Source organism: Acinonyx jubatus, chromosome E1 (assembly GCF_027475565.1).
Source record: "Acinonyx jubatus isolate Ajub_Pintada_27869175 chromosome E1, VMU_Ajub_asm_v1.0, whole genome shotgun sequence".
Classification (NCBI taxonomy): domain Eukaryota; kingdom Metazoa; phylum Chordata; class Mammalia; order Carnivora; family Felidae; genus Acinonyx; species Acinonyx jubatus.
In genome coordinates, this window is record NC_069397.1 from 13,672,280 (window position 1) to 13,694,120 (window position 21,841).

Consider the following 21,841-nt stretch of genomic DNA (forward strand, 5'->3'; position numbering starts at 1 on the left):
CAGGTACCCCACATACAAGGCAATGGACCTGACTCCACATTAATTACAAGTGGACTGTGGGGACGCAAGAAGGAGCCTGCTGGGGTGCAGGGAAGTTCGGCGGCTTCACGTGGGTGGTATCTCTACAGGTGAATACATATGTGGAAATTAACTGAGCCGTGCCCTGAGATCTGTACACTCACTGTATGTGTGTTACACTTGCATGCATTCACAGTAACAGCCGTGGCAGTGCGTGTTAGGCACCTCTCCGAAGCCAGGCACTGCGGTAGTGCTCATCCCGGGTTCCAAATAACACAGCAGTGAAGACCACCGCCTCTGGACCTCAACAGACCAGGGTTAAAATCCTTGTTCCTCCACCTCTGATTCTGGCCCCAGCATGCTCCTCAAACTCTGAGCCTCTGTCCCTCTACCGGAAAATAAAGAGAATAACTCGTACAATTAAGACAGGTAGGTAAGCCTAGCCTACAGTAAGCCTCAAAAGATGTTGGCTTGCTACAACCATTCAACCTTCAACCACCCCAGGACCCTGGTGTTTTGGGCCCACTTGAACATTTGAGAAATGTGCCCGCTTCCTTCCAACAGCGCTCCCCAAACAGCAGGCATTTCCACAGCATCTTCTCAATTTTCTCCCAGATCCATGTACCACCTGACTGTTACTTTTCTTAACACTTTTCTTCAAATTGATCGCAATTTTTTACTTAAACAAATTTACTTTTTAAAAATGTTATGTAACCATCATACATGGAAAACCAGTATCACTTGCCAGAACTCGCTTTTTTTAAAAATAGCAATTAAAATAAAAAGCATTTGTCCACCTGAGATCATCTTGCTTACCTCATTTACTTTTTATGGATTCAAGAGGGAAGGAAACTCAGTTTGTGGGACGGACGTGGGGTAGGGAGGGCAAGAGGGCCTCATCTGCTTAAAACGACTGAGACATTTCCTGAGCCCTTCAGCAGCCCCCGTCTGCACAGAAGTGATTTTCGTTGGTGTAACCAAATGGGCTTGGCAGGCCCTGTATTTGGCAACATCCTGGTAACCAGCCATCTGTGTACCACACGGGCTCCAAAGAGATAAAGCTGCATTTAGAAAAAATATATATTCACTAATGGCGGGTGTTCACTAATTCAGACACCCACTGGCCCCTCTCTGGCATGAATGAAGGGAGCCCTCCTCTGCCTACCACACAGCAGCTCTAGCACCCGAGATCTAGGAACTCAGTGTCAGGACAGGCCCGGGGCCCGGCCCCAGCTTCAGGACTGAGCCTGGACCCTCACATCTGTGGGTCCCCAAACCATGCAGGGGCAGGAAAAGAGAAGAGTAATAACAACACTCCTCCTGTGCACATAATCTGTTACCTTTATGTTCAAACGCTCTTCCCAAGGGAAATGAAGGAGAGGGAAGAGGACATTCCCCAATCTCAGCCAAGAGATGGCATCTTGAAATCTGTGTCAGAGGGCACACTGCAGTCCTACGAGGACCCCGGGGAATAGGCAATGGGCATATTTCTTCTGGGGAGTCAGTGAATCTCGTAAGCACCCATTCATTCATACAGCAAATACTTACTAAGCATCTCCTATTGGGGCAATGGGGGCCCCGGGGTGAAAAAGGCGAAGTCCCTGCTGTTAGAGAGCTCATATTCTAGGAGTGGGAATAGTCAATAAATTGTTTATTACATAATGTCAGTTAATGATAAGTGCCATGGAGGAAATAAATCAGAGTAAAGCAATAATGGCTGGAGTAAGCTGCTTAGATTGGATGGTCAGGGGAGTCCTTTTAGAAGAGATGACATTTGGGGCACCTGGGTGGCTCAGTCAGTTGAGCATCCAACTTTGGCTCAGATCATGATCTCACGGTTCGTGAGTTCAAGCCCCACATTGGGCTCGCTGCTGACAGCACAGAGCCCACTTTGGATCCTCTGTCCCCCTCTTTCTGCCCCTCCCCCACTTGTGCTCTCCCAAAAATAAATATTAAAAAAGAGAGATGACATTTGAGCTGACACCCAACAATGAGGAAGCACCACTCAATTAAGTCACCATAAACAGCATGTGTAAAGGGCCTGGGGTAGGAACAAGCATGGCATGTTCCAGAAACAGAAAGGCCTTTGCAGCAGAAATACAGTGACCGCCGTGAGTGAGAGGGAAACTGGCAGTGAGATCAGAGAACCAGGCAGGGGATGCAGGCCCAGCTTCAGAGTTTGGACTTGATTTAAATTATAATCAGAAGCCTATGGAGAGATTTCTACTTTGGAGAGACTTGATTTTACTTGAAGTTTTAACTCCACTCTGGCCACCATAAGAATGGATAAGGAGGACAAGAAGCAGGGACACCAAATGGGAGATTAAAACAGTGGCTCCAAAGGAATTAAAAACCTTGGGACGTCTGGATGGCTCAAACAGTTGAGCATCCAAATTTGACTCAGGTCATGATCTCACCGTTCCTGAGTTTGAGCCCCATGTTGGGCTTTGTACTGACAGCCTGTTTCAGATTCTCTGTCTCCCTCTCTCTGCCCCTCCCGTGCTTGCTCTCTCTCTCAAAATTAAACATTAAAAAAAAAAAAAACACCTCATTTCTGCCTCAAATTCTCTCCCTTAACTCTACGAGTCTAACTTCTCACACACTCAGTGAGTCTTAAAATGGGAAGCTGGTAAAGGGAGATGTTTGTTCTTTAAAGCAATAACAGCCAACCAAGTGGCATTCAAACATCAGACAAGAGAGGGCAAGTAACAGGCCCTTCCACAAAGGGCAGGACCCAGCCACCTCCTGAGAAGAGAACAAGCAGCCATCTGTTCTGGGGCCAGGGAGCAGATCGGCTCCCGCCTGTGCCCCTTCCAGCCCTGGGACTTTGGGACTCCAAGGCCAGGACTCCAGCACACTCCACAGGCTCAGACCCCAAATCCAGCCAGCTCGTGGGTCTGCCACACGCTCTCCCATGGCAGACACAGTATCCTCCACACCAGCCTTCAAACTCCAAAGACAAAATCAATTAACAGCTGCCAACGTCACTAAAACGGACAATTAGACAAACTCCAAAGCGCGGTCTTGCCCAAAAAACAAACAAACAAATGTGATAGAACCTCTAAAACTCAATATCGACTTACAGTATCATAGGGAACAGCAGAACATGTTAAATGACACCAGGAGATACCATCCATGAAATCCTGACTCCCCAAAATAATTAAGTTTCTCCAATAAAGAAATTATAAAGATGTGGTGCCTAGGTGGCTCAGTTGGTTAAGCGTCCAACTTCAGCTCAGGTCATGATCTCATGGTTCAAGAGTTAGAGCCCCGCATCAGGCTCTGCACTGACCACTTGGAGCCCACTTCGGATCCTCTGTCTCCCTCTCTCTCTGCTTTCTCTTTCTCTCTCTCCCTCTCTCTCAAAAATAAAAATAAATATATTTTAAAAACCTCCCAAAAAAAGAAATTATAAAGAAAAAAAAGTTGGAAGAGAAAACTTATAAAGTGATATATCACCAATTACACTGGATTTTTTCAATCCTGACTCAAAAAATTTTTGAAAAACTTTTATGAGACAAATAGGGGAATCTGAGCACTAATTCAATATGATACTAAGGAATCACTGTTGGATGGGGCATCTGGGTGGCTCAGTTGGTTAAGCATCCGACTTCAGCTCAGGTCATGATCTGGCCAGTGCATGGGTTCAAGCCCCACATAGGGCTCCATGCTGACAGCTCAGAGCCTAGAGCCTGCTTCGGATTCTGTGTCTCCCTCTCTCTCTGCCCCTCCCCACTTGCATGCACGCCCTCTCTCTCTCAAAAATAAACATTAAAAAAAATTTTTTTAAGAAATTACTGTTAACTTAGGGAATACAACAATAGTAGTGTTTGTTTTCTTGCAAGAATTTTTAATTTTTTTAATGTTTATTTATTTTTGAGAGAGAGAGCATGAGCAGGGGAGAGGCAGAGAGAGAGAGAAGGAGACAAAGAATCTGAAGCAGGCTCCAGGCTCCTAGCTGTCAGCACAGAGACCAACACGGGGCTTGAACTCACAGACCACGAGATCATGACCTGAGCCAAAGTCAGACGCTCAACCGACTGAGCCACCCAGGCACCCCTATTTCCTTACAAGAATTCTTATCTTTAAGATGTATACTGAAATAATTAAGAATGAAATGATACCATGATGGGATTTATTTCAAAATAATCTTGTGGGGGATTGGGGGGGGGGGGACAAATAAATGAAACAAGATTGGCCATGAGTTCATGATGGCTCAAAATGGGTATCGTATTACTTTTCTCTCTACTTTTGTGCATGCATGAAAATTCCAACAATAAAAAGTTAAAAAAAAAAAAAAGCTAGGGATGAACTTCTTGTGCGGAGGCCATGCTAATCTTCTCTGTATCGGTCCAATTTTAGTATATGTGGTACCAAAGCAAGCTCGGGAAGAACTTTTTCTCTAATAACCTAAGCAGGAATAACCCACTAGACATTACACCCCACAACAGAGGGATCAAATTCATTAGATTCCCTGTTATGCTTCCCAGAGCCTGCCATGAGTGGTCTGCTGAATAATGAGGGAATTCCTGTTTTCCTCCTCACAAACCCCATGGTGGGAGTTGTCTCAAAATAACTACCCCCCCCATCAGAAGTAGATGCCTTTTCCTTTCTGCTAACTGACCTCTCTCCAGTTCAGAATATCACTCCCAAGTCCACACAACTTTATCCATACCATTTGGAACATATATATTTTGATTCTATTTTTCTACCTTAATCCTTCCCATCAGAGATACCTGTTTTCCCCCTCAGAGGAAAGCATTCCCCCCGCCCATCCACTTCTATGACCAAGGCAGTGCTCTGGACCTTACCCTGATCTGCCACAACCACAAGAAAGCAGGATCTGAAAATCAAAGCACTTTAAAGGTGCTCTCCACTACAGTGATCTCCAAAAATGCCATCTGCAAGAAAGGCTTCATTCAGGTGCCTCGTTGGAACCATGCTCAAATCAGTCCCCCTCGAAAACACACCATTGCCTTTGCAGGATCCCAGGGGATGGAGTCCCTGGAAGATGGTCAGAAAGGCAGAACCTCCAGGTTATCCCACAACCCCCATAGAGAGTTGTCAAGTCAAGGTTGATGAGCACCACAGCCACTTCTCCAGGAGGCAAACTGAGGCTGGGCTTTCAACATAGTTCTCAGGACCTACCAAGAGTAACCTGGAGTCTCCTGGTTCTGGGCCCATTTGGGATACCTGTGTCATTACCATCTTCCCTGGTGCACCTGCTGCCCCCAATATGCAATACATTTCCAGGTAGCCTGCAGAGGGCAGGAAGATGACAAAGACGATGGGGCCATCACTGCAAGGCCACACAGGACCACTCTACCCCTTAAGGCCAACAGCCAGGAGTGTTATCTGCATGAGTCTGTCAATTAAAGGTGCTAGGAAGATCGATGGATGGATGGATCAAGCCTTCTGGGAAGGATGAAGAAGGGGTCTTAGATGAGGGCAGAGAGGAATCAGGGACTCAGCAATTAAACACCCAGCCTGGAGTCTGGGTGAGCACATAAGAGGTTGGCAGCTGCAGCCTGTTCCAGCGCACCCCCTGCCCACCCCACCCCCACCCCCACCCCCATGGCTGGTCCCCACACAGCAAGGTTCAATAGCGAGCACTGCACTGATTTCAGATGCTTAAAGACAAAGAAACTCCAGATTACAGCAAGGGGAACAAAGGTCATTTAGCACCAACACGAAATCAATCCCTCTCTCTCCTTGGGTAAGTTAAGTCTGTGGCCAAAGCAATCAGGATGACAGAAGCAACAGCAGAATAGGACGAAGGCGAGGGCTGGGAGGGCCTCAACGTCTGCTGCATTGCAGGGAAGGGCACAGTGCATCCAAGAGGAAGGACAAGATACCATGAGCCTAAGGCATCCTCACCCCTGGCCAGTCCTTCCCTGTGCCTCACTGCACCTGGCTATCCCCCCCCACCCCCAGGCCCATGCATGGATGGCCTTGACTACTGGTGGGGCTGTCACCACCAGACATCTTACCTTGGTTTCCAGGAGCACAAGCCCAGAGAGAAGCAAATGGGAACGGTTCCGCTCAAACCCCTTCATCCTCATTGAGCACTTCATACGTTTGAGATGCACCTTCACCCACATTATCTCACTTAAGCCTTTTGCATGGACACAGAAACAGGCTCAGGGAGATTACATCTATACTATCACGTCACAGTCAGTGGATAAGCGGGGACCGTGCAGTCACTTTTCCACCCTACCACATGCTCTATACTCAGAAATAGGAACTGGCCTGATGGTCTGATGCGGCTGCCTGTCTATCAAGCACATCATCTTTCTCATTCCTCCAAACAGACTCCCTTGTCTCAGAACAGCCATCCCGCATCCCTCTGACTTTAGAAGGCTGGCTTATTCATCCCCCCATTACATATAAAATGCTGAAAGACAGGGAATGGAAGAGAACCAAAGTAGGGGGAAATGGGGCCCAGACCTAGAGCACTGGGCTCCAGAGTCCCACTGGTAGCTTTTTCTGCTAGACAGGTTTATCCCAGACACCAGCCATTCCCTACATCGCTTGCAGGATTTCTGCCACATTCTATACCCTTTGTACTATAGCTGTTTCTATTAAACGGACTCGTTCTTGTGACTTAATACATTTAATTTAAAGTGATGCCTTATATCACCACCACAAAGAAGAAAATCAGTACCACTGACCATAACTGGGAGCGAAGCCTAAAAATGAATAGCACAGAAACAACCTAAATTGTAGGCAGGCACTGTTCCCCACTTAGAGGCCCAGAGCCAGAGGTCTGCTTTCCCTTTGTTATGAAACAGAGATTAGCAAGTGTTAAAAAGGTGTTAAAGCCAGACTAGCACCAACCTGAAAGTTTCCCCTTAAAGAAATCACACGGATTAGTAGAGAACTGAAAAGGGAAGATCCTTCTCACTAGGTGACTCAATGTTATCTCATGCCTGCCCACCTAAAGTCATCTCACTGGAGAGCTACCTTATCCTGTGGGAAACATCCAATTAGACTGAATCGTAGGAAGGGGGGCAAGAGGGACAGGAGTCAACCACATCACGGGGGCAACCAATGCCAGCTCCTGGGAGTGCTCCAATCCATTGCCCCCCCACCACCACCACCCCAAGGCACACCCGGCTTCTGGGCAAGCCCAAGGGTCACCTGTCACCACCCAGGTGTCTCTGGCTCCACTGCCCTTGTCTCACCCCTTGGCTAACGGCAGAGCACAGCACTAACCCCTCCAAACTCCTCTGCAAATCCAGATCTAGCAGAGCCACTGGAGCCACCCCAAATTCTCACAACATTTCTATGGACAGTCAGTTCTGATGACCCCCAGTTGCTGGGAAGCTTTGGACAGTGGAGGGAGTCTGTGCCAGACTGTGTAAGCACCTCCCTGAGGTCTTGCGGGCATCAAGCCTGCAGCAAGGGACTGGAGCCCAGGAAGCTGCCCCAGAAGCTCCTTTGCCCCAAACGCCACCTCTTAACCCATAGGTCATCCAGAGTATCTCTGAAATAGCTCGAGAGAACTATTTTCAACATCCAGGAGCAAACAATTAGTAAACTCAAGAAAGGTGAAGAGTCAAAGAGAAAAATCCAAAGAAGGGGGGAGGAGGCTGTCAAGCAACCTCCAAACTTGCTCCTGGCCTGCCGGCACTGTGCGCAAAAGGCAAGCAGATCCTGGCCTGGCGGGCACCTCGTGGGCTCAGCCAAGTTGCAAGAGAACCAAATGGCGCGGTGAGATACTTGGGCTCAGCCAGGGGCTGTCGCCCGGGTCGGATCAATGCTACTCACTGCAGGCTTCCGGAAGGGCGCCCAATGCCAGGAATGGGGACGAAATACTGGGTGCCCCTTTGTGGATGATGGAGCCCGAAGGGCCCTCCCAGACGCCCTCCGACCCAGCCAATGTCCTGCTTGGGCTTTCCCCCAACAGCCAGTGTCCAGGGCGACGCTCCTGAGTCGCTCCCCCGACGGCGCACGGAGCAGAGGTTTTTCCCAACCAACTCAGGGCCAAAAGCCCTTTTGTAAAAGTCCACCCCAAAGAAAACGGGTATTTAGCATGAGAGTGGAGGAAAGGGGAGGCGGCACTGCCAGGCTTTACCTTTTCTCTTTATTCTGTTTTCTGGATTTGTGCAGGAGTCCGATGAGCACCACGGCGGCGCGGATCCCTGCCTTTCGGCAATGCATCCTCCCCGCAGGCTGGGACATGGCGAGGCCGCCGGCGGTGCCCGGCCGCGCCCTCGCCCGCCCGCCGCGCGCCCCCGTCGGCCCGGCTCCGCGCGCTCCGCGCCGCCAGCTCCCAGCCCCTGCGCCCGCGCCCCGGCCCCCGGCCGCCCGCCTCTCATGGGCCCCGCCCCGCCTAGGTGCGCCCCGGGGGTCAGGTGACCGGGCGCTCACTTCCCGGCGACCTTCAGCGTCTCCTCGGAGCCCGCCGGGCAGCCGGCACCCGCTCCCCCAGCGCAAGCATTTCCAAGGCTCGCTCCGGGCGCGGCCCGGACGGGCGGCTCCGGGGCTCCGGCTCCGGCTCCGGCTCCGACGCGCCGCCCGCGCCGGGACCCCGCCCCGGTCCCGCCTCCCGTGCCCCGGCCCGGGCGCCCGGGCTGCGGGTGGTTCAGGCGGCCCGCTCGCGCTCAGCGCCCCCGGGGGCTCGGCGCCGCGATCGCCCTCCGCTCCGCGCCCCGGCTCCCTTCCCTCCCCTCCGGGCGGGCAGCCGGGCCCCCGCCCTTCTCTCGCCGCTCCCTCTCCGTCCCCTCCTCTGCGCTCCCCCGTCCCCGCCCCCGCTGGCGGGGCCCCGGGCTCCCTCCCCAGGCAAAGGCGGCTGACGCGCTCTCCCAGCCCGGCCCGCCGGGATACTTCTCCAATGCTGTCACTGTCTTTAAAACACAGGGAGAAAAAACATGCACCGAGACCAAACGCGCGTCCTCAGTCCGGTTCGAAACCGCCTCCGTACGCGGGGACCGCCGCGGGCCTCCCCCCGGCCCAGGGCCGGTAAGAGAGGGCATCCCGCACCCCGTGCCCGCCCTCCCGGCCTGAGAGAGGCCCCCGGGCGGTCTGACCCAGCGGGATGCTACCTCCTGCCTTTCCCCAAGTCCGGGAAAGGACTGTCGCGGGAGGCTGGAGGGGGCTATCCAGCATCTGCGCCTACCTGGGCTGGGGTCTGTCCCTCGGTTAACCTTTGTTTCCCCGGCCCTGGAAGTTTGACACAAAACGGGGTCAATGATCAATGTCAAAGCCGCTACACTCTGCCTCGCGTCCCAGGTTGCCAGGGGCGCCCACACCCCACCAGCACCTGGCCCCCCCGCACACCCCGCGACAGTTCTTCCCTGTCTCCTGCACACCCCATGCAAGCTTCATCTTCGCTTCCCAACCAAAAGACAGAAGGTCACTGGCCAGCCGCAGGGAAAGGGCCGTGGCCGAGTCCCTTATATGGGCAGGCCGGAGCGGCTCCAAAGCCCCACTCACTCACTTCCAAGCACTGCCTGGAAGCCTAGCCCCTTCTCACTTCGGGCAGAGGGCTGGAGGGAATTAAAATAAGCCATTAGTCCTTCTTGGGACACAGCCCTGTTGGGGCCAGAAAGGTCCCCGAGGCAAGTCGCCTTGTTGCGGGTTTTGTTGTTTTGTTTTTATTTTTAATATAGTCTGGTGTTCACGCAAGCACAGAGAATCAGGCAGGGAAGGGGACTTGGCTGGAGAGAGACAGGGCTACAAATGAATTCCTGGGCCTGAGGCCTCAACCCTGCCTCTCCAGTGGGCACAGTATCTTGCTGGCATTGGAGTTGGAGTGGACAGGAAGAAGCACCAGGGTGGTGCCAAAATGTGCCTGTTTTATTTATGAAGCATCCATTAGCGATGGCCTCGGCCCTCCTGGGCCTGCCTGGCTGGTGGGGCATCACAGAGATAGCCCTGGACATCTATTTATAGCCAGAGAGTGAGTGACCCAGGCCCCACCCCTGGGACCGAAGCTAGGCCTACTGCTAGGAGAACACCAGTGAGGACCTGAGAATCAGTCTGGAAGAATGGGGAAATGAGTGTCCTCAGTGGGGAAGAGGGCAGAGCACAAGCACACGCAGCTCAGGGCTTCGGCTCTGGCAGAACACCAAGCTGACACGTTAGCTGATGGACTATTTCAGCTAGAGGGCACTGCGGGCGCTGGGGGCACCAGCCATAGGTCCAGCCCAGCATAGGGTGTGTGCTCTATCCACCCACACACAGAAGAAAGCTGCATCTCAGTGCAAGGCCTGACCCCTTCCCAGGCAGGTGAGTATGGGTGGCTCTGGCCCATCCGCCACTGCCTGGGAGCTATTTCAGGTCAAGTGCATCAGTGGGCAACAGGGCCACTGGGATGCGATGAAGGCAAAAAATCTTTGCACCAAGTTGTCCCTCTTGTTCTAGGGTTCCAGGCATTCTCAGGTCCTCTGCAACCACAATGTTGCCAGCCCCGATGTGGCTGAAAACGCAAGGTTGTCCCTGAAAGACCAAACCTTGATCTGATTTCTGAGGCCCTAGAGGCAGAAGTTCCCCGAGGGTGAGGGAGCCCTTCCTTCGGCCCATACCCCACACCAAAACAGCAAAGCATAAGGAAATCCATCCATGGCAGACAATGCAGTGGCCATTTATGCTAGACTTCCCCATTCCACCAACATTCATTAAATACTTTGTGCAGAGAGACTAGGGTAGGTGAGAAATAGAAGACCATCCTTGCCCAAAACAAACAGGGCTAACACACATGAAACCACAGATTAGGCCATTCACATACCACCTTCACAATTTTTTTGACTCAATAGCATACATATACCCTGCTATTTAGTTATTATTTTGCTTTAATTAGATCAACTTGCTTTTTTACCTGATCAATTTTAAAAGAAAACATTACCACCCTAAATGAAAATCTATTATCACTTGTCATTCATGCCATGAAAATAAATACAAACTTATTAAATTCTAGCTCAATACCATTGCCTGACAAAGGCCCTGAGCTTGAAGCACCTTCGTTAAAAGAGAAAAATAGGCAAGTGTCAGGTGTTGGCCACATGCTTGCTCCGAACAAAGACGTGGTCCTTGAAGAAATCACAAATTTTCAAAGAGAATCGAAAGGAAACAATCTTCACATTAGTGACTCAGAGGTCTTCTAAGGCCACATCCTTGGGGCACTCTGGGGTGAGCAGAGGAGGATGGACACCCAGATCGCAGCACTGGAAGTCAGGGCACAGAAGGAGCCTCCCCGATCTCCACCACTCAGCAGTTTATTCCCAGCAGTGTCCCAGCTCACAGGACCTCAAAGGTCTGTTCCAGCCCACCCCCACCTCACCCCCAAGCCTGCAGCCCCTGGGAACAAAGTGCCAGGCAGCTGCCAACCTGGGTCTCTGCCCCAATCTGGGGAAACCCAAAGGCTGAGGAGGCCTGGGTGGGAGTAGGGGGAGGACACGACAGAGAAGTTAATCATGAACAGAGGGCAGACAGCTGCACAGCCCGTTCCTAAGGGGCCAGTGGGGTGAGACAGACAGACACGCATGCTTGGTCCTGAAGAAAAGGGCCTTCTGTGCCTGGGAACCCGCTCCAGGAGACACATCCGTGTGAACCTGGGAATCAGCCCCACTGATCAGCCAGTGCCACACTCCACCTCCGGCTCTGGTGCCTCCAGGGCTCTGCAAAATGACTGCAACCTTTCTTGGCTAGAACCGGGAGCAGATAGGCGGCTTTGGAGCCAGCAGGGTGGGGCCTTTCATGAAAACCAGACTTGTTTCAGATGACTTGCCCCTCCCCTTCTGCAGGGGACAGCGTCCCCTTCCTCCCTACGGATCACACAACCTTAGACCTGCTCAGGACAGGCCAGCACCCCCACTCTCTTATGCCTTTGGGGCGCACCCATATATACAGCAGCTTGGAGACATCGCTCTGAAGCCCCTCTCAAGTCTCACTTCTGCAGAGAGAGCACTCACACCTGTGCTCTTTAAGCAAAGGGATGCCATTCATCCTTAGCAGGTACACCAGCGCCCCCTGCTGGGCCTTGTTACAGTTGCGTCTCTGGGATACCACCACAGGACAAAAACAGAAGAGGAAAGGGGATTTGGAGGGCGGGGCAAGAGGGAAAGCAACAGAGGGAAAGAGAGAGGAAGGGTAGGAGGGAAAGACTGGGAAGGTCATTTGAGGTGTGGAAGCCATTTCTACTTGGAAAAGAGACGCTGTAGGGGTCTTAGCCAACACCTAACACACACTCTCCTCCCAACTACTAACATCCCTTCTCAGAGCCCACTAGCAGCCCCTTAAAAGGGCCCATGTCACCCCTACAGGGTCCTTCAGTGACAGCAACAGGTAATCCTCTGGCCAGGCTGGGAGGCCTCAAAGACCAGCCGTGGGAGCCCTGGCGCAGCCACACTTTCCTGGAGCCACACATTTCATACAAAACAGAGGATCTGCCTAGAAACTGGCTCAGATTTTGGAAACGGATCTTGGTGACTTGTGTGGCATTTCCGAGCTTCGGGGAAAGGAAACCATGCCTGAGGAAACCCACAGATCCCACTCAGTGGCGGGGATCCAGCCCTCAGGCTGCACATCATTTGGTGCCTAGAGCCTGCCACACGTGATGTCAATCAGACCTTTGCTGATTTTTTTGTTCAGGGGTTACAGAGAGGGGGGTAAAAGGCAGGTAGAAGGATGAGGAAAGTTCTTTATTCTTTGGGTTACCGACGGTATTTAAAATACTTCTTTTGGGTTCATTTATGGAATTTGAACCCATGAACCGAAGTGGCATGACGGTAATTTTTCCCACAGTAGAAACATTCAAAGGATTCTTCTGTGTGTGATACTTCTGATGAACATGAAGAAGCAAATTTTTCATGGAGGCTGCCCAAGGGTCACTCCAGAGAATCAGGAGCGGACGAGGCCGAGGAGTGGGTAGCCTGCGGCACACTCCTCTCACACCCGGGGTCCCCTGGTCCCCACCTCACCGATTACCAAGCCTCCCCAGCTGTGGCCACCACTGAAGCCACTTCCGCTCTAGGGTTTTCTGGGGCTGAGTGGAAAAGAAGGAGGAAAGCTGTCCTTCCATAATATTAGCAACACTGCTTAGCAACATCTTTCCAAGCAAGAACCGGCAGACGCTCCAAAAACCTATTCTGTTTGAATCCACAAAGAACAGAGTGGTTTCTTATACATGTATTATTTATATACTATTTTATATACCCAGTCACGCCTTCTGTCTCTGGCTTCCTTGGGAAATGACGTATTACACCTAACTGAGACTTCCAGACAACTATAGCTTTGAGTAGCAAAACTTGTTGTTTGCTGGTTTGCTTTTATTGTAATAACCTTGACCGGAAATTTCTCTAAAAGTCTTAAGACTTTTGTCCTTTTTAAAAACAGGTTTAATATAACCTTTTCTTGGTGACTCAGAGCCATTATTATCAATAGTAACCACTGTATTGTGCTAAAACTCAGTTTTGAACAGCCCACTAAGGTGAGGGCTCATCTGTCCCTATAATTAATGACCCCAAACAGCTGTGGCACAAAGATACCACAGTGCAGGAATAAAAACTCAAAGTCCTCGTAGTCAGAAAAATCTACACCTTTTATTATCTGTGTGGCCGTGGGCCAGAAATTTAACCTGAGCCTCAGTTCTGTCATCTATAAAATGGGAATAACAACAGTGCCACCCTCTTAGGGTTCCTGCAAGAATTAAAGAGCATACATAGTTCTCACAAAGACCTGTATGAAAATGTTCATAGTAGCTTTATTCAAAATGGACAGTCCGGGGTGCCTGGCTGGCTCAATCTGAAGAGCATGCGACTCTTGATCTCTGGGTTGTGAGTTCGAGCCCTACCTTGGGTGTAGACATTACTTAGAAGTAAATACATAAACTTCAGGGTGCCTGGGTGACTCAATCGGTTGAGCATCTGACTTCTACTCAGGTCATGATCTCACAGTTCGTGGGTTCCAGCCCCATGTCAGGCTGGCGGCACAGAGCCTGCTTCAGATTCTCTGTCTCCCTCTCTCTCTACCTGCCTCCCTCCCTTTCTCTCTCTCTCTCTCTCATTCTCTCTCTCAAAAATAAATAAACACTGGTGTGCCTGGGTGGCTCAGTCAGTTAAGCGTCCGACTCTTGGTTTCAGCTCAGGTCATGATCTCACGGTTTCGGGAGTCTGAGTCCCAAGTTCGGCTCTGTGCTGGCAGCACAGAGCCTGCTTGGGATTCTCTCTCTCTCCCTCTCTCGCTGCCCCTCCCCAACTTGTGTTGTCTCTGTCTCTCTCAAAATAAATGAATAAACCTTTAAAAGTTTTTTTTAGGGGCACCTGGGTGGCTCAGTCGGTTGAGCGTCTGACTTCGGCTCAGGTCATGATCTCACAGTCCGTGGGTCCGAGCCCCGTGTCAGGCTCTGTGCTGACAGCATAGAGCCTGGAGCCTGCTTCAAATTCTGTGTCTCCCTCTCTCTCTGCACCTCCCCCGCTCATGCTCTGTCTCTCTCTCTCTCCTTCAAAAAATAAATTTTTAAAAAAAGCATTAAAAGTTTTTTTTAAAAGATAAAGACATAAACTTCAAAATGGACAGTCCATCTACAAACTGTGAAATATTCACACCATGGAATACCACTTAGTAATAAAAAGGAACAGAATACCAATACATACAACAACATGGATGAATTTCTAAAACATCATGCTGAGTTAAAAAAGCTAGATACCAAAAAAAATGTATGATTCCATTTATATGAAGCTCTCAAACAATCTAAGGTGCCAAAATTAGGACAGTAGTTGCCTCTGGGGGTAAGAGATTTTCTGGAGACAGAAATGTTCTATATCAGGATAGGGTGGTGGAATCCATTTGTCCGAAATGCATAATTGAAATTTGTGCATTTCAACATGTGTAAATTTTACCCCCAAAAAACTGAAATTAATAGTAACAGCAATAGGGGCGCCTGGGTGGCTCAGTCGGTTAAGGGTCTGACTCCATTTCAGCTCAGGTCATGATCTCATGGTTTGTGGGGTTGAGCCCCGTGTTGGGCTCTGCACTGGCAGCATGGATGGAGTCTGCTTGGGATTCTCTGTCTCCCTCTGTCTTTGCTTTTCCCCCTGTGTCCACGAGCACGTACATGCTCTCACTCTCTCTCAAAAATAAATATTAAAAAAAATAGTAACAGCAATAATAATAGAGTGGTAAAATACAGAGAGAACAGCAAAAATATAGAGAGGTCTCAATGACCAAGAAGAGGGCAAAATGTTGATAACTGCTGGGGGTACTATTCTATTTACTTTGTATGTGCTTGACATTGTCCGTAACAAAATAGTAAAAGAAAATGTTCATAGTGGACGGGAAATAAAGATTAATTGATTATCTCTGGGAGTATGATGGGGTTTTTTTAATGTTTATTTATTGAGTGCAGGGGGTGGGGGGCGGGAGAGAGAGGGAGAGAGAGAATCTCAAGCAGGCTCCACATCACTAGCACAGAGCCCGAGGCGGAGTTCAAGCTCATGAACCATGAGGTCATGACCTGAGCCAAAATCAAGAGTCGACACTTAACCAACTGAACCACTCAAGCGCCCCAGTATGATGGTTTTTATTATTGTGTTTGTATTTTTCTATTTACAAATTTATAAGGACTATGCATTAATTTTATTTTTTTATTTTTTCTTTTTTTGAGAGCAAGAGTACATGTGAGTGTGGGAAGGGCAGAGAGAGAGTGGGACAGAGGATCCAAAGCTGGCTCGGTGCTGACAACAGACAGCCACATGTGGGGCTTGAACTCACAAACCGTGAGATCATGACCTGAGCCCAAGTCAGATGCTTAACCAACAGGGCCACATAGGTGCCCCAATTTTCTATTTTATTTTCAAGAGAGAAAGAGAGCTTGTAAGTGGGGGAGAGAGGCAGGGGAGACAGAGACAGACAGAAAGGGAGAATCAATCTTAAGCAGGTTCCATGCCCAGCACCGAGCCCGACATGGGGCTCAATCCCACACCTCTGGGATCATGACCTGAGCCAAAACCGAAAGTCTGATGCTCAACCAACAGAGACACCCCGGTGCCCTGCACTGTACTGCTTTGAGTCCTCGCTTGGAGACTGTTCACAGGGAAAGCAAATAACTAAGCTTGACAAAAATTAGGATGAGTGTGAGTGTGAGAAGTAAGGGAGATGATTCATTCTGAGAAATACCAAATAAAAGCTGTGCTGTCTAATTAAGAATAGGTTTACAACCTATTGGAAATAGGTACAAATCACCCCCCGACACACACACAATGAATGGAGTCCCAAACCCTTAGACACTTCCTTTCTGGTTCTTCTTCCCCTTTCCGCTTCAAGGACATATTTTTGCAGGCTTATTTTTGCGGCTTTGCAATGAGCATGCACCAAAGAACAAAGGAAGGAGGGACTGAAAGTCTCTGCATCACCTCAGGAAATGTACCTTTGTTCCAATCAGACTACTTTTTGCCTGACGTGGGCATAGTACTCAGTCAATGAAGAACCGGGGGAGGGATTTGCATGCTGGGAGATAAACTGTCTGCTGTAACTGCCCTGAGTGTGCCTGTCCATCAGATACCCGCTTCTGCAAGAACATTGATTAAAGCCTCCCTTCACTGTGCTCCGAGTCTCTGCGCCCCTCCTTTGATTGGTCCATGGGCTTATTTCTAACAGTGAGCACCTGAGGAGTGTTCTTTCTGACCCTTACTTTAATTTTTTTTTATGTTTACTTATTTTTGAGAGAGAGGGGGAGAGAGACAGAGAACGAACAGGGGAGAGGAGGAGACAGACGGAGACACAGAATCCAGAGCAGGCTCTGGGCTCTGAGCTGTCAGCACAGAGCCCAACACAGAGCTCGAACTCACGACTGTGAGATCAAGACCGGAGCTGAAGTCAGACACTTAACCGACTGAGCCACCCAGGCGCCCCATTTTTTTTTTAATTTTTTTTTTAATGTTTTGACACTTACTCTAGAACCTCTCTTTGGCTCCCTTTTTGCTTCTGACTTGCACTCATTTGCCAGATACAAGAGTCTTTAAGAAGACCGAGGCACTGCTATGTACAAGCAGGCAACTGTTTAACTGATACACACACAGACACCCTCGGTTCATGCTAGAATTTAGGTGCCCACGCAGTCTGCATTCCCTGCACGCTCCACCAGGGTGTGTGTGTGTGTGCACGTGTGCGTGTACAGGGATGACATCCCAAGCACAGTGTGCAAGCTAGTACCAGACCAGGCAGGGGCACCAACTTCACCTCTGGGTCAACAATAGGAGGATCCCTGTGCAGACTGCAGACGGCTCACGCGCCCGGTCGACCAGAAAATTCATAGGTTATGGCCCCGTCTACATGATTCCTGATAAATCTTCATTTTTTGTTTCTGTTGTCTGAACTAATCTCTTGCTTCTCTGGGATGGATACTCCTTTTTAGAGGAAATTGCCCCCATTGGTGGGTGTAATCAAAGCTTTTCTGCTCAGCTGAAAGGCGGCTCCCTCACAATGGACCCAGGACTGGAACTCACTGACGTGTTAACAGCTCTTTCCCACTCTGACATTAAGTCCTCTTAGCCTCAAAGACAAACACGAAGCTGATCTTCCTTGTTGAAACAGATTCCCTGAGCTTCGCCCCCACTCCCCACTGGGGCCCAGCCCTGAGGGTCCCGCTGAGCAGCTGTGTCTGCACTTGGCACACTTTCTACCAGGCCAGCTTTCTGGGGCCCTTCCACTCTTTCCGTTGGGAAAGTCCTTCCAGCTGCCTAGCCTGTTACTCCTGTTGTCATCTAAGCTCTTTTGATACTCAACACCCCTTCACCCTTAAGGAGAACCTCACTTAGTTCCCACCCTCTTCACCCTCACCCCCCCAAGTCCCAGAGCAGCTTTCAAAACAGGGCACCGGCCGTGTTCCTTTTAGCCGAGGCTCTAAATTCTTTGCTTCCATCCATTTCCCCCCACCCTGCCCCAGCCCCCTTCACTCAGTCAGTCACAAGGCAGGATCAGGGGCTGCATGGGTCACAAATGATGGGTTGCAGCTAATAACTGAAGGACCAAAGTTTCCCAATTATTCCCTTCTTCTTAATAGATTAGAGCAGTTTCAAGGTTATGGGGACCCGAGCTCAAGAGCCAGCTTTGTGTGAACACCATCCATCAAGCCTGTCATGGCAGGGAACATGTAGGGAAGCATGTCCTAGGATAGTCTTCAGGCAAAGCCTGAAGTCTTCAGTCTTCAGTGACCTTCGTGTGGCCCCATGTCAGATATGAGAATGACTCCCTTCATGATGCTGGGAGAACAGGGGTCTGGAGCAGAAACAGTTGCAACCCACTCGGCCCCCGCAAGGCAGGGAGATGCACCAGTGTAAGTGCAGGCACGACAATTAATTGAGAGTGTAATGTAACCGAAGGATCCAATGGGGAAATTAACAGAGCTGCTTTCTCACCTGCTGATCTGCCCCAAAAGAATGCCCCCTCCCCAGAGAGGCCGTCCTTGAGCACTCACCTAGAGCACATCCCTCGGTTACTGTGCATCTGGCTGGGTTTTTTTTTTTTAATTGATTTGTCTGTTTACTTGTTTTTTGGTCTTTTTGTCCCAGCGGCATGTAAACCCTGGAGAGGCAGACACTGTGTATGTCTCAGACATCGCCACCATTTCCCCTCACCCCACCCTGCACCCAGAATGGCATCTGACACACTCTAACACTCAGGAAACATTATTGGAACAGAGGAAGGAGGGGAGGAAGGGGAAAAGAAGGGGTTTGAAGGAAGTAAGGAAGGGTACCCCACCAGGAGGATCCTGCATCCTGGAGTCTGAGCTTCCTTGGCCCCAGAAGACCTTTAGTTAGGATTTTGACTTGACAAAGCTGGTTTGGCTATAGGGGAAGGCAGAGCCCTGAGGTCCCAGGGATGGAAACCCACCCTTCCCCCCCTCACAAACTCAGATGAGGTGCAAAAACTCAGGAGGGGTGGCTAAAAGGATGTCTCCTTAGGGCCCTGCCCCAACTTAGTGCTGCCTTGTGAGTCTAGCAACTGCAAAGCAGTGGCTCCAACTCCAAGGTCTCTTTCACAGCACCTGGAAGCCACCCCAGCTTTTAGACAACCCTAGGGAGGGGAGGGCTCCAAAAATACTGTATTTCCTGCCAACCCCAGAGGGATTTTTTTTTAAGTATTTTTAGAAAAATAAGCGTGTAACTTCTTTCACACCCAAGCGTGGGAAGTCAAATCCCTACCCGTTACCCAAACGTGGGCCCCAAATTCAGACTGAGTTTGTTCAGTGTTGGCCTGACCAGCTGCTGACCTAGACAGGTCCCTCCCCCAACTGTGAAAACGGGAAGGATACGAATACCACCACCACCCCACCCGGTTGTGGAGTGAATGTTCACAGCAGGGCCTTCCTGACCTCAGGCTGAGGAGAGGTTTGACAGTCACACCTGTTCAGAGCCCAACTGTACAGGGTGCTGCCACAGGCCCCCCGCCCCTCCCCCAAGTCTCTGGGGGCTTTAAGAAATGTGGTGGGGGCAGGAGGGCCAGGAGAGAAGGGAGACGGGAAAGGTCGCGCCCCAAGGAGTCACCGAGCCCATGCCCTGGGGAAGCTGTAGCTCTTCTGGGCTGGGGCTGGGACTTCTCAGAAGTCACATCTGTCACTGCCCATGAATATACACCTGCTTCCTGTTCTGTCTTAAGGAGACTTTGGGAACAGATGAGGAGGCCTGTGTATCTTACCAGACCATACTCTCAATATCTTCCTACCTCCAGAATTTCTCTAACATCATTCAAGGATGGCTCTTCTGATTTTGGAAACGTTCACATACCTCTCATTACTTTTATCTACTTAATACTTTTCTTGAAACCAACTTACTTTTTAAATTAGTATTTGTAAAAGACTTTATACTAATACCATAATTGGATATAACTGTTTCCCAGAAGCAGAAGTAACTATAAAGGACATATAATACCCTACTGCTTAGGTGTGAGCTGTGCATAGTGACTTCCTTCCAAAAAGTACACTGTGGATGGGGGCGGGGAGGGTAAAGAGTGACTTTACAGAGGAGAACCTTGACAAATACTACTTCTGCCAGGTGATCATGGCCAGCACCAACAGTGATAAGTAATGTTAACTGACGACACAAACAAATAGAAAGGTATTCCATGCTCAAGGATTGGAGAACAAAAATTGTTAAAATGTCCCAACGACTCAAAGCAATCTACAGATTTTAATGCAATCCCTATCAAAAATACCAACAGCAAGGGTGCCTGGGTGGCTCAGTGGGTTAAGCGTCCGACTTCAGATCATGATCTCACCCTTGGTGAGTTCGAGCCCCACATAGGGACCTGTGCTGACAGCTCGGAGCCTGGAGCCTGCTTCAGATTCTCCCTCTCTCTCTGCCCCTCCCCCGCTCATGCTTGTTCGCTCTCTCTCTCTCTCTCTCAAAAAGTAAAAACAGTAAAAAAACTCGAGATCGTGACCTGAGCTGAAGTTAGATGCTTCATGAACTGTGCCACCCAGACACCCCCCAAAATCTTTTTAAATACCAATAGCATTTTTCATAGAACTAGAAAAAGGAATCCTAAAATTTCTATGGAACCACAAACGACCCCAAATAGCCAAAGCAATCTTGAAAAAGAAGAGCAAAACCGGAAGTATCACAATCCCAGATTTCAAGATATACTACAAAGCAGTAGTCATCAAAACAGTATGGTACTGGCACAAAAATAAACACAGATCAATGGAACAGAGAGCCCCAAAATAAGCCCATGATTATATGGTCAATTAATCTCCAATAAAGGAGGCAAGAATATGCAATGGCAAAAGACAGTCTCTTCAACAAATGGTGTTGGGAAACTGGACAGCAACATGCAAAAGAATGAAACTGGACTCTTACACCATACACAAAAATACATTCAAAATGGATTAAAGACCTAAATGTGGGACAAGAAACTATAACAATCCTAGAAGAGAACACAGGCAATAATTTCTCTGACATAGGCCACAGCAACACTTTTCTAGATCTATCTCCTAAGGCAAGTGAAACAAAAGCAAAAATAAACTATTGGGACCATGTCAAAATTAAAAGCTTCTACACAGCAGGGCGCCTGGGTGGCTCAGTCAGTTAAGCATCCGACTTCAGCTCAGGTCATGATCTCATGGCTCGTGGGCTGGAGCCCCATGTCAGGCTCTGTGCTGACAGCTCAGAGCCTGGAGCCTGCTTCGGATTCTGTGTCTCCCTCGTTCTTTGCCCCTCCCCTGCTCATGCTCTGTCTCTCTCTCTCTCTCTCTCTCAAAAATAAAATAAATATTAAAGAAAATTTTTTTAAAAAGCTTCTACACAGCAAAGGAAGCCATCAACAAAATAAAAAGATAGCCTACGGAAAGGGAAAAGGTATTACAAATGACATACTCAATTAGGGGTTAGTATCCAAAACATATAAAGAACTTATACAACTCAACACCACAAAGACAAATAATCCAATTAGGAAATGGGCAGAAGACATGAACAGACATTTCTCCAAAGAAGACATCCAGATAGCCAATAGACACACAAAAAGATGCTCAACATCAACCATCATCAGGGAAATGAAAATCAAAACCACAATGAGATACCACCTCACACCTGTCAGAACAGAACAGCTAAAACCAAAAAACACAAGAAACCACAAGTGTTGGTGAGGATGTGGAGAAAAAGGAATCCTCATGCACTATTGGTGGGACTCCAAACTGGTGCAGCCACTGTGGAAAAAGAGTATGGAGGTTCCTCAAAAAATTCAAAATAGGGGCGCCTGGGTGGCTCAGTCGGTTAAGCGTCCGACTTCAGCTCAGGTCACGATCTCACGTTCCGTGAGTTCGAGCCCCGCGTCGGGCTCTGGGCTGATGGCTCAGAGCCTGGAGCCTGCTTCCGGTTCTGTGTCT

The 21,841-nt window shown here is 49.5% G+C and overlaps 1 protein-coding gene and 1 pseudogene across 7 annotated transcripts in view; both read right to left on the reverse strand.

Moving 5' to 3' along the window:
- Window positions 1-21,841, reverse strand: part of RAP1GAP2 (RAP1 GTPase activating protein 2) — a 224,663-nt gene that overhangs the window by 131,546 nt on the left and 71,276 nt on the right. The window contains exon 1 of one of the 7 annotated variants that reach the window (XR_008294348.1): window positions 8,096-8,681. The exons of 4 other annotated variants lie outside the window; for them this stretch is intronic. Coding sequence is in view for 1 of the 3 variants with exons in the window: in XM_027034684.2 (XP_026890485.2) it covers window positions 8,096-8,202 (107 nt within the window). In the remaining 2 variants the exon portion in view is untranslated. Of the gene's footprint in view, window positions 1-8,095; window positions 8,682-9,139; window positions 9,286-21,841 lie in introns of those variants that run through there. 2 more of the 7 variants (XM_053212558.1, XM_027034684.2) reach the window with 2 other exon arrangements.
- Window positions 4,305-4,400, reverse strand: LOC113592771 (uncharacterized; annotated as a pseudogene).